At 39.1% G+C, this 12,907-nt stretch overlaps 1 protein-coding gene across 1 annotated transcript in view; it reads right to left on the bottom strand.

The window, feature by feature from the left end:
• The window catches only part of ABCC4 (ATP binding cassette subfamily C member 4 (PEL blood group)), a 235,733-nt gene that overhangs the window by 65,204 nt on the left and 157,622 nt on the right, over positions 1 to 12,907 (bottom strand). Inside the window, exons 21-25 of the mRNA XM_032785946.2 lie at positions 6,586 to 6,736; positions 5,787 to 5,906; positions 2,660 to 2,770; positions 1,165 to 1,265; positions 82 to 273 (exon numbers count right to left, since the gene is read on the bottom strand). Coding sequence (XP_032641837.1) covers positions 82 to 273; positions 1,165 to 1,265; positions 2,660 to 2,770; positions 5,787 to 5,906; positions 6,586 to 6,736 — 675 coding nt within the window. The remainder of the gene's footprint in view (positions 1 to 81; positions 274 to 1,164; positions 1,266 to 2,659; positions 2,771 to 5,786; positions 5,907 to 6,585; positions 6,737 to 12,907) is intronic.

Here is a 12,907-nt window from a genome sequence, read left to right as displayed (position 1 = left end):
AAAAAAAAAAAAAAAGACTATAAAGTATTACCTCCTTAATGAAAATGTTGTGTATATTTGAAGTAAGCATGCAATGCATACCTTTTCTTTTGATTTAATTAGAACAGACAAGTGCCTCAACACCAAGGGTCCATCTAAGCTGTAAGTGAAGTTAACATTTTCAAAGGCTATCACTCCTTGGCTTGGCCATTCAGCTGGTGGACGTTTGTTGGACTCCCAAGGAGCTTCCTTTTCAAGTTCTGTGTATTCCATTACTCTTTCTACTGAGATCATCTAGAAAAAAGTCACACAAGCAATAAACTCAAACTCTCTTATATTTTGTGTAACATTCAGATTATAAAAAAAGCTACAGAATGACACCAGAAATTTTCTTTCAATCATATGAGAGAGAGGGGACGACTCATAGCATTTACACAAACTCATAGTGCTGTCCTATTCTTATTAAATAGGAATGCAAGTCTGACCTCCTAATATAGGTCCCGATCCAGCATAACATTTAAGCATGTACTTAATTTTAAAGCATGTTAATTGAGTCAATGTAAGCATTAATTTGAGGTCAATGGGATTACTCACAGTGCTTTGCAGGACTAGAGCCTTATTTTCTACATGATAGGTTGTCTTTCTGCTGGGCATCTATGGGAGTAGTACTAGAGATCAGACTTACATCTGAGCTCCAGGAAGATCCAGACTATTAGTAATATCATTGATAAATTTATCATTTTTGTGTGTACTGAGCCACCACAATCTCTGAAGTTTCACCAATGAGCTTGTCCCTTGCAGCTCTGGCTAAGGTTATTATGCGCTTGGAATGAATATCTATATTTCAACAGTAGAGCCAAATCAGTATACTGGTTGCTACAGTACTGGCTAGATAGCTAGCAGAATTTTTTTCATATCCATGGACACACAAATATCAAAGAGGCAGCAAGATTTATTGATAATTGAGATTTTATGGGATTCTAAACAGAAAAGACTAACTCCTCACCAAATCTGAGACATTTGGGCTGCCTTTCTTCCTGCAAATATGGAAGGCAGTTCAGTTCTGGCCATGGGATACAGGGTCTTTAAAATTCCATTAACGCAAAGATAATGCTTCAAATGTATTTCATGTCACTTAACAGCATAGAGATGTGAAAAATACAAAGTTGAGCAAATTAATATTACCAGATTTTCAACTTCAGCACTTTGCCTAACTCCCCACTGGAACATTCCCATGAGCGTGATTGCATAGGACAATGCCAAGCCAACCTGTCCTGCATCCAGAGCTGTAGGGCGAGGAGGAGAAAAATCACATCTATATAAAGACAAAACTCTACTTAACTCCTTTTTCAAACTAATATGCCACTGAAGTGGTAGAGCCAGATTGGCTCTCGGTCACACCAGTTTAAACAGTAGCTCTGTGGAAAAGGTCTATCTTGTCACATTACTTTTGTAAGCTTTCTAAAACTATATTTGCGTTTGAAAATAAGGTCCTGGTTCTCCATTGCCAGGCACCTTGTCTTAAAAAAAGAAAAGAAAAAAAAGCCCAGAATCAACTAATCTCTTAAGCACAAGTTTAGGGTCATTGCTATTCAGTTAAGCAACTGAGAATCTTTCAATTAATTTCAAAGGGAGTTGGATCAGGCTCCTAAACCTGTGCACAGTGAGCATAAAACACTACTAAACACATTGCTAGCATTTACACAAACTATGTACTGGTACAAATGGGTGCAAAGCACTGTAAGAGCAGGCAAGTAGTTTTTGAAGGGCAAGCTTCTGCTCATCCTACTCACATGGACAGACTCATTACACTCAACAAGTCAGCTTGTGTGAATAAACTCAACAGGATTTGGCCCTAATATGGGACTCGATTCTCCTCTCACAATAGCCATTTTACATCAGCATAACTCCACTGACTTCACAAAAGCTACTCATACTGATTGGAGAGACAAATCAAACCCAGAGTTTTGATTTGTCTTCAAGTCTAGTAACTTGAAACCTAGTTGGAAATCTTCTCTATAATGCAATGTATATAGGTCTCTATATATATTATCTAAAGGAAAAATAAAGGAAACAAAGAACAGCAAATTAGCACCCAAATTTCATGTCCAAGATAATTACTTCCTTTGTATTTTAGAAGACTATCTAGTTTTAGAACATCTACCATAATTACATCTTGGGATGATCATATAAAGCAACAGCATGAGAATGACAATGAATATAAAACTTCTTATAATGCAATCTCCCTTTCTGGGATTGGCCTCTCCCTGAACCCAAGACATTTGAGCTGCATCCCTGAATGTTCAGCCTGCTCTGTTTGGCCTAGTCTGTCATGACAATAAGGGAAACAAATGTTGTTGTCCCAAAGACAGCTTTAAAAGCTAGTATTTCAACAGTAAAGGCAAGATTGTAGAATTGCAAGCTTGCCTGCAACACACGGAGGAGAGAATTTGGAGAAAGGATGTTAGGTTCATGGCCAAGCCCTTGAGTCCAGAGAAGTCTGAACTGTCTCCAGGACTTACAGGAATGTCTTGGACTGAGGGACAGAGCAGGGTCTAGAAAGAAACATTTTATTTAATTGCAATCCTTAAACAATTAGAGAAAGTAAACTCTGAAAAAGAATAAAGGTATTGCTATACATTATAATTATAGCATTAACATTACGAGCATCTGCACTTACTCTTTGCGAGAAGCAGGGAACCAAAGGCAACCACTATAACAAAGATGGCACAGATGGCATCCAGCCGCACAGCAAACCATCGAGAGGTAGTCAAAAACAGAAACCAAGCCTCTAAAAAGTTTTTTTTAAAAGTTATAAGAAGAACAATAAGTTATTGGGAAAAAATCAGTTCTATATTGACTCCCACAAGACAGTAATATAATATCAGCATGGATTAATTCTATAAGCTGCAAAAATATCACTCTCTTGGAGAGAGTTTGCATGTGTTGATGATGATGATGATGCCCTATTTTCCTAGCTAGTGCTGGCCAGCTTTCAGGTTTTCACACTGTTTAACACATCTGAGGGCTGGTCTACTCTACGGGGGGAAAATCGATCTCAGATACGCAACTTCAGCTACGTGAATAACGTAGCTGAAGTCGAAGTATCTAAGATCGAATTACTCACCGTCCTCACGGTGCGGGATCACTGTCCGCGGCTCCCCATGTCGACTCCGCAACTCAGTTCGGGTTGGTGGAGTTCCGGAATTGATATAAGCACGTTCGGGGATCGATATATCGCGTCTAGATGAGACGCGATATATCGATCCCCGAGCAATCGATTGCTACCCACTGATACAGCGGGTAGTGAAGACGTAGCCTGAGACTAGTATATCAAACAGGAGTTGGAACGGAAATAAAAGATGCTAGGACCTGATTTATAGCCCAGTGAAGCCAACAAAAAGACACTAATTGACTTCAATGGACTTTGGATCAGATGCTTAGTATGCTACATAAAATACCACTGCAATTTTCTTTCATATAACATTTAGATAAAGTACATCCCAATATGCTTCAGAGAATTTAGTATTACTGGACAGTGGAAGTTATATGATATAAATCACAGAAGAAAGCAGCATAGTCTGTATAATGAAAATTAAAGTATTCAAATTTAGGGCCAATAACAAAAATCAAATAGGCATAAGGTAGAATTCTGTATCGCTTTGTAATCTGGGCCTGTTCATATAGCCAAATTCAAAGTTACGTGTCTTGGAAAAAGGAATGCAGGCCATACCAACAGACTAGGGGTCTGTGTTTTGGAAAACAGTGACTCTGAAAAGCAACTTAACATGAGCTTTCAGTGCGATGCTGTGGCACAAAGGGCTATGCGCTCCTTGGATGTACAAGAAGGGCAGTAGTAAGTAGAAATAGGGAGGCAATTTTACTTCTGTGTATAAGGCATTGGCGAGACTGATACTGAATACTATGTACAGCCCAGATGTCCACATTTTCAAAATACACTAAAAAACTGGAGGTGCAGAAAAAAGTCACAAATTATTTGGAGTTCTGGAGAAAATGCTTTTCTGCAACAGACTTAGAGAGGTCAATCTGTTCAGTTTATCAAAAAGAAGATTGAGAAGTGACTTGATCACAGTGTATAAGTACCTGCATGGGGAGAAAATATCATGTACTACATGGCTGTGTTCTAATAGAGAAAGGCATAACAAGAACTAATGGTTGAAAGTTGAAGTGAGACAAATACTTCAGATCAAGCCAGGATGACTTTCTGGGGGATATACTTTAGCCAAACACAAGCCTCTGGACTCAGTACAGAGGTAGCTAGATGAAATGTAATGGTCTGTAATACACAGGAGGTCAGGTTAGACAATAAAATGGTCTCTTCTTGCCTGAAACTCTATGAATCTATCAATTAGAAAAGAAGGCAAACTACTACAGAATACTTTGCACAAACATAATTCAGATTACTTTGCACACAGAATATTCATATTGCAGCCAAGCAGACTTTAATAAAAACTAACCTACAGTTTAACACGGCCAGGAGCTCTTAAAGGTGCTCAGACAAAAAAGATAAGAGATTAATAGATTTTTATATTTTTCCAAAGGATAACTTTCTACAAAAATATTTAGTGTGTTTTAAGACTGGTCTACACCACACAGTCAGGTCAATGTAAGGCAACTTACAACAACCTTATTATGTCAGTGTACACACTACAGCCTTGTCCCACTGATATAAGTGCCCATGACACCAACATAATAACTCCACCTCCGTAAGAGGCATAGGGCTTATGTCAGTGTAGTTAGGATGACACAGTGTCTGTGTAAACACCGTGTTACTTACATCAGCTGTTAGCTCTCTTGTCAATTTCATGGCTTGCTGTGAACTTGACAAGAAAGCCAGGCAGCTAGAGCCCAGCTGCCTCTGCTCCCTTGGAGAACTGGGCATCTGGACCCTGTTCCCGGGAGGGAACAAGCAGGCGAGAAGTTCTGGCAGGATTCCTCGCCTGCTCCTGGAGGAGAATGGGGACGCGAAAAGCCCTGGGAGGCTTCCTCTTGTTCCTGGCAGGGAACAGGGAGCCGAGGGGATAGGCAGCCAGCAGGGCTCCCGGCAGAGATCTGCCAGCAGAGCTGAGAGACTGTTCTCTCAGCTCCCCACATTGCCCCTCTTAGGTCAATGGAAGCGCTCCTGTTGAGATATGCACCGCCAACCAAGGAGAGTAGTGTGGACATGCACCACAGTAGTAATTACTGCAGTGGCTGTAAGCCGACCTAATATAGGGCAATTTAATTTTTTAGTGTGGACACATCCTTAGTGCTCCACCTGAATAATATTAAATATTGCTAAGTATAACTTGTTTTGCCTTAAAATATTATGCAATATGGGAACTTGGTGGAGAATGATACTTTAAATATACTTATTGGGTATACACCTCCACCCCTACATAACGCAACCCGATATAACACGAATTCGTATATAAACATGGTAAAGCAGTGCTGGGACTCCCGTGGACCAAAGCAAGTTCAATATAACGCGGTTTCACCTATAATGCAATAAGATTTTGGCTCCTGAGGACAGCATAATATCGGGGTAGAGGTATACTTCAAAATGTTTATCTTAAATATTGTTATGATGCATGCTTGGATCTCTCAAACTAATCCAGAGTCCAAAGTGTATTCCACAAATCCAGAAAGACAGAAGAAACAACTATGAAATCTATTAATGGGGAGATTTTCCACTAAAGAGAGATGTATTAAAATCAGCATGAGCTGCTCATGTGTATCTGAGGGGAGAAAATATTTCCCCCTGAAAGAGCTACACACTTAGCAGTCCATGTCTATTCATGACAAACCTGAGTGAAGATCTTGATGAGCATCAAATAATTTTTGGAATCTTTGCTCTGCTTTGAAAGCACGAATTGTCCAAAGTCCCTGGAGAGATGTTGACAAGTGGGAGAACACTGGACTTCGAGCTGTGAAGTAAAAAAAAAAGACTAATTTATTGTAGCTGAAGGACCGTGTTGGTAATTTTTTGCTCTATGTTAATCTTTAATCCTACTTCTCTGTTTACTGACACAAGCCAGTGAATCACATCTTTTAGGATAAACATAGGATAAACCTACTTTCCTGTTACCCAATTACACCCACTTGGATGGCAAAATGGATTAATCTAATTGACACAAAAAAAGTTTTCAACAGTTGTTATCCATGGCTTCTTCCTTTGTTTCTTTCACTAATCAGATAATGCACCCAATTTTTTTTTTTAAATTCATGATTCTCAAGACTCAGACTCTGCTATTTAATACTATAGTCAATTTAAAATACAGAGATAATCATGAAGGTCATACTGGGTCAAAACCTACATTATTATGTGCAATTAGCCCAATAAGGCCATGATCCAGCAAATCACTTAAATATGTCCATAACTTTAAATATATGAGTAGTCCATTTGATTTCAAAGACATTAATTGTGGGTTTAAGCCTGAGGTTAAGCAAGTGTTGAAGGATTTTGCTGGGTTGAGACCCAAGACAACAAGCAAGTAATCTGCAAAACTAGAGTAAAAATTCCTGATTAATTAATTGATTGCAGAATTTTAGCATCTCATATAATTGTTGCTCAGGCTTAAAATCAGCTCTATCCAAGCAACATACTTGTGGACTCCAGACGTTTAATATCTCTCGCTGTGTCTAAGAAATACCGTCGAAGAAAAATGAAAAGAATACAAAGTGGAACTAAAGGGATGAGGATCCAAGGAATCACTGCCACAGCCACAGCTACCACGCCAAAAATCTGTAGGAGAGTCTGCAACAACATAGGCAAGAGAAAGCATTACTTCCTTACCAGAAGGATTCCACTCAAAACAAGCTCAAAAACTATTTCACTTCATTAAAAGGTTAAATATTCAGACATAAAGATGACACTCCAATTAAAAGTATAAACAACAACTTTCATATAATAGCTAGATCACAATTATTTTCACAAGATTTAATGTTTTTAATATTTCAGATTAATTGTAGAATTTACTCTATTTTCTGCATGATTTGTTCTGCCAGAATCTAATGGGAGCTGCTACAACCAACTTGACCCAACATGAAACGCATGCTTTCATGGCGTTAATCCATTTCCTGTGATCCCGCAAATAACTAACAGTGTACCTGATTTAGAAAATGGATAAGTTCAAGATAGGTAATAGTTATAGATGTATTTGCTAGCTCAGGTGAAAGGTTGAATTGAGCTTTGACAGGAACTTAGGTGTTGTTCTTTGAACCACCGTACCCAGCATAAACTGAAGATCTGACTGCCTGACTGTATGTTAAAGTTTGAACTTTCTATGCCTATGTGATTTTTCCTATTATCAGATTAATAACTTCTACAGTTAAGAATAACATGGACACTGCCAAGAGAGGTTTCCAGAGAGACCAGTGTATCAGGTCAAGGATCCAGCAAGAAACAGGAGACTGAACAGCTGGGCTAAACCTGAAGCTTACCTACAGAAATCTGGAGATACTAGAGTAAGAAGGTTAATTGTCTAGGGTGTGGAAATCCTCAGGGAAGTTAGTGCTCCCATATATACCCAATGGCAGGTAACATAAGCCTTTATGACATGGAGATGGCTGAAATTCCAGATTTATGTTCAATTCCTGCACAGTGTTAAATTACTACTTCTTGGTAGGTACACTGTTAGAAAACTGTTCTCCATACTAGCTCCTAGATGTGTAATCCCTTTGGGTTTATCAACTTTTGTGTGTAACTAAATTCCAGCTGAACTCTACTGCTGCTTGATCTCAGATGTCAATGGAAATGTGGGACTCCCTTTGGCCTTGAGAAAGCAAGACTTGTTGGCAGGAAAGCGTCAATCCTTATATTTTTAAAGATATTTGGAAAAGTTTAATGAAATATCAGATATGGATGACCTAATGGATAAACTGAATTACCTGGATTTTCATAATATTTTCCATTAAGTTGCCTATGAAGCACAAAGCATTCCCATCTTACTTCTAATAAAGTCCACACATACTGAATAAAGTCAAACTTGCCCCCTCATGGTGGCTGTGTTTTTTTTGATTCAAGAGAATCAATCAGCACAAACCTCAGTGGAACCTCTCCCCTTACGCCTATGTCTTCTTAGAGTTTCTTTCAGGACCTTCTTGTCAGAACATTAATTTCCCCTATACTCATGTAAGGGTCCTACACATACATTTCTGTTGTGTCTCAGTGGCACCATAAATCAAGAGAATTTACTTATCATCTTTATGCAAGCAGGAGCGGTGCCAGGGTTTCTGACGCCCTAGGCGGACGGCCATTTCGCGGCCCCCCGCGGGTCCGGTGGAGCTGCCGCAGTCATGTCGGCGGACGGTACGCTGGTCTAAAGGCTCCGGTGGACCTGCCGCCGGCATGACTGCGGTAGGTCCGCCGGAGCCTTTAGACCAGCGCACCGTCCGCCGACATGACTGCGGCAGCTCCACCGGACCTTCACAGCAGCGGACCGTCCGCTGGCATCACTGTGGTAGGTCCTCTGGACCCGCGTGCCGCCCCCCCAGCAAAATAGCGCCCCCCAAAAATTCTGGCACCCTAGGCCATTGCCTAGGTCACCCAAATGGTAGCACTGGCCCTGTATGCAAGATTCTAATTCCTCCTAACAGGATGGATCAACAAAAGAACCCTGCATCCCTATGCAAGATCATGCACTTTGCCACCCTGTAACAGTGCCTCATAAAAGACTAGTAAGAAACATAACTATGGGGTAAGAGGTAAAGTCATGCTGTGAATTATACACAGGTTCAACAGTATGAAACAGTTATTGCAGCCCACTGTTCATCAGAGTTAAAGTAAGTTAATAGGGGAATTTTCCAGGGGTCAGTTTTGAGGCCAGTGTTGATGTATTTATTAATTACATGGAAGAGACAGCGCAGAGAAAGTTGACAAAGTTCACCAATGAAGTTATGTTGTTTCACTTACTAAACATGTGTGGTGGATTGAGAGTACTCTGGGTAGATTTATACCCTGGGAGACAAGGCAAGGTGATGACAGGATACATTTTACTTGGATAAATAAATGTACAATAATACTAGGAAAAAGAGGAATCTAAAGTTCTGCTACCAGCACTGCTTTCGCCCCTTCACCAAATGAGTGAGGAGAGCACTCAGGGGATCAGTGTGATCAGCAAAGCAGCTCTTTAAACTCTTGTGAGACTATTTCATTTTCACTGTGGCTTCTGGGCAAGCGGGAGGACCCATAAAAAGACTCTAGCTTTGAAAATATGAACTTCTCCAGTGTACCATTCCCTCCAGAGTCAGCTGTCCCTATCCTCGCCAGCTCTAAAGGCACCTCCTTGCCTATCTCTGCCCTCAACTGAAGCCACAATGCCTAAAAGAAGTCCTGTAGCCCGGACTGCAAGCTGCCTTGGGGCCAAGTACTGGGAGACATGGGTCTGTCCCAGGAGCAGGCATGGAGGGCAGAGCACAGCAGGCAGGGAGGGTCAGGTTGGTCAGTCACCCCACCATGCGAGAGAGTTGTACGGGTGTGTGTGAGTGTGTGTCAGCTCTCCCCATGTGTGTCACTCCTCCCTGTGTGAACCCTAAAGCCTTAAAGATAAGAAGGTAAATAAAAAGAATCCAACTACGCAGTATTTCTTTTTAACGGGTTTGTATGTTTTTGAATGTTTGTAGTGCATAGTTCTGATTGACTGCCATTGAACTTGTTTGAATACGAGTAATTTTACCAGGGGTCCCGTATTCAGCATACAGAAATATGGTTACCCTAGTAGGTTCTAACTTCAATCATGCACAGGGAATTCAACTCCACAGTGGGGATCTAATACAGTATTCTTGCCTGTGAGAAATACAGATAATATCTGAATGGGTAATAAAGAAATTATCTTAACAACACTATAGATAAAATATAAACCTTTTAGAGTGTATTTTTGACAAACTGAGGACATATACACACACACACACACAGAGTTTGTATATACATATATACATACACACACTCACACACATATCTGTACACACACACGCACACACAGTTTCCACAGTTGATGGCAGATAACAAAACAAACCAAAAACCAGCCCTCTACCTCTTGAGCTACAGACAACTCTTTTAGTTATGAGTAAGTTATAGGCTATTACAGTTATGGAAGCAGACACAAGGAAACAATTACTAAGCCAGTGTATTACTCATTGGTAGCCTAACATTTGTTTTCAGCAATGAGGACCTAAAATAATCCATGTAACAACATGCAAATGACTTGCAAATAAAGAAAGTTCTACTTGTTTAAAGGACTATGCTGTATTTCAAAGCCCACTAAAAAATAGTTGGGGAAAACAGGATGGAAGTGAACACAGTGGTTTAGAATATCAGCTGTCCACAATAACGTAGGAATAGCTGTTGTCTAGAAAATGAAAGTTCTTTTTTTCCCTAATTTTCTCCTATTTGGGGAACTAGAGAAAATAATCCAAATGAATTAAGTAAAAAGTGCTATTAATTTAATACCAAAAGACAGCCATGCTTCCCAAAGCAAGAAATGTATAACTTAGATATTTTTTTCACATCTTAGCTCATAGAGCCGAGAAGCGAGAAGTCCCTGAAAAGTACCCTCCTCTTTCAATGTACTAGATGACCTAAGCTGCAGCCATTATTTTATGGCCAACATAACAAAAACCTATTTCCGTAGCCTTGGACAAACTGCATAAAGACTGCTGCTATATTGCTGATATTGTTAAAATGTGGAAAGGATGTCAAGAAACATTGAAGAAAGAAATACTGAACAACAAAGTTAAATTGCAGGCAGTAAAGAAGCAGATGAATCAGGCACTTACTCCACCTCATTTTCTTGCCAATATTCCCAACCCAAAGTACCGGGGTAGATGTCTAACTGCTGAAGGAGATGATGCCACTATGACATGAGCATCTAATAATCACCCATTAATTATGCTAACCACAATGACTTTCAGATTTGGAGGTGAACCATTCAAGCAGTACATGTTTGCTGATGATCTTTTAAAGAAAAAGTCACACCACGGAGCTGGTGGAAGTCACTAGCTAAGCACCTGGAACCAGAGCCTGTTGAAGTGCTACAACTGCTTTTGACAACACCAGCCTCTTCTGCAGGCATAGAAAGAGTATTTTCTTCATTTGGACTAATACATTCAAAGTTGAGAAGTCAATTAGGAGTTGAAAAAGCAGGAAAACTTGTCTTGTCTCCTCCAGTCTATGAAATAAAAACAAGGAGGGAGGGGATGAGATCCCCTAGTTTTAAAAGTTTGAAGGACACTCTAAGTAACATAGTAGACCATCTCATTTTCAAGAGATTTGGGCCAGGTCTATATTATAAACTTACACTGGTATAACTACATCGCTCAGGGGTGTGAAAAATCTACAACCCCGAATGACACAATTGTACTGACCTCGCCCCCAGTGTAGACATCTCTCTGTCAATGACAGAACTTCTCCCATCAACATAGGCACCGTCTCTGATGGTGGTGGATTAACTACGCCGATGGGAGAAGCTCTGCTGTTGGCATACTAGTGTCTTCACTGAAGCATTACAGTGGCGCCGCTGCAGTGTTTTAAGTGTAGACCTGCCCTTAGGCAAGTAGAAACTTAAGCCCCAGTCATTTTCACTTGTACATATTTGAAAAATTTATCAAGTTGGGCTGAAATAGTTTTGTTTATTGACTACAGTTAATCCCTCTGTTTAAGAAATCATTTAGCTGTAAATGTGAAACATTTTGATAATTGAAATTTATGTATCTAAAATATTTTAAGCATTAAAAAAATTGTATATGCTGCTTTGTGTTCAATTCTAGTTCTCACTCTAATGCAGCTTGACACATGAATCATGAAAAAAAAATCTTAATTATCTAGCAAATAAGCAGTATATCATTCACCACTTTCTAACATAATAAAAAGGTACAATTAATATTAATCTGAAAATATAAAATATATTAAATAAATGTACATAGTTATAGTAGACCCTCCCAGGTACCAAATCTAGTATAAAGACTCTATTTAGTTGTAAATCAACATGTTTTAGTGGTTATATCAACCAATAAGAATGTAGTTCGAAAATAACTGACGTATAAGTCGAAAACTTGATAGAATTGATGATTTATAGCTAGGATTTCCACTTGATGATTTAAATCAGTGATTTAAATTACCTTTCTTTAAATCAATCCAAAGATGACGTAGTGTCTTTGGAGTCATTAATGTAACTGCTTAATCTGCTGGAGGATTCACTGATCAGCAACTATATCAATTTCAGGTTTTGTGAAAAGCAGGATAAAAGTTCTTAAGTACAGCATGATATGCACACATTTCTACGAGATATATAATTTTTTGTTACAGATAGTTTCTTGTCCTCATATTTGTTTTTAGAATAAATATGCATAACAATCCAACACCCACACTAGTGAACATAGCTTAGTAATTCAAATTATGATCAGTTTTTTTCCACAAATCAAAAGTAAAATCTGCAGTCTTTTTGCCAAACAGTGAAATCCTACTTTGTTTGTAAGCACATAAGTCATATCTATAGTATATCGATAGTTTAAGGCAATCTAGAAGATTTGTACTTATCGCCATTTGGAACAGGATTGTTACACTCCTTGACTGACAGTAGAATTAAAAGATTTCTAGCTGCTGTGAAGTGTTTAGAAATGTTAATGACCTTGATATGTCTTTTCTTCAATAATCAGGCTGTGCTACAAATGTGGAGGGTTATAAAAATGCTTTACAAATCATGTAAATAAAATCAAAGGTTCCACCTCTGTGCCAAAAGCAAATTAAGTATTTCAACAAAGATAGATCAAAAAACAAACTGTAGAAAATATATTTGCTTAGCCTTTTGAATACCTCTTTGTGGCCTTTCCATAATAAAATATAGCAAACCCCACTTCTAATAGACTTTTAGAGTCTAGGATCAGCAGGATCTCTTGAAAGACATTTAGAAATTCTGGGTGAACTCAACTC

This window comes from Chelonoidis abingdonii, chromosome 1 (assembly GCF_003597395.2).
Source record: "Chelonoidis abingdonii isolate Lonesome George chromosome 1, CheloAbing_2.0, whole genome shotgun sequence".
Taxonomy (NCBI): domain Eukaryota; kingdom Metazoa; phylum Chordata; order Testudines; family Testudinidae; genus Chelonoidis; species Chelonoidis abingdonii.
This window is presented reverse-complemented; position numbering and strand designations above follow the sequence as displayed.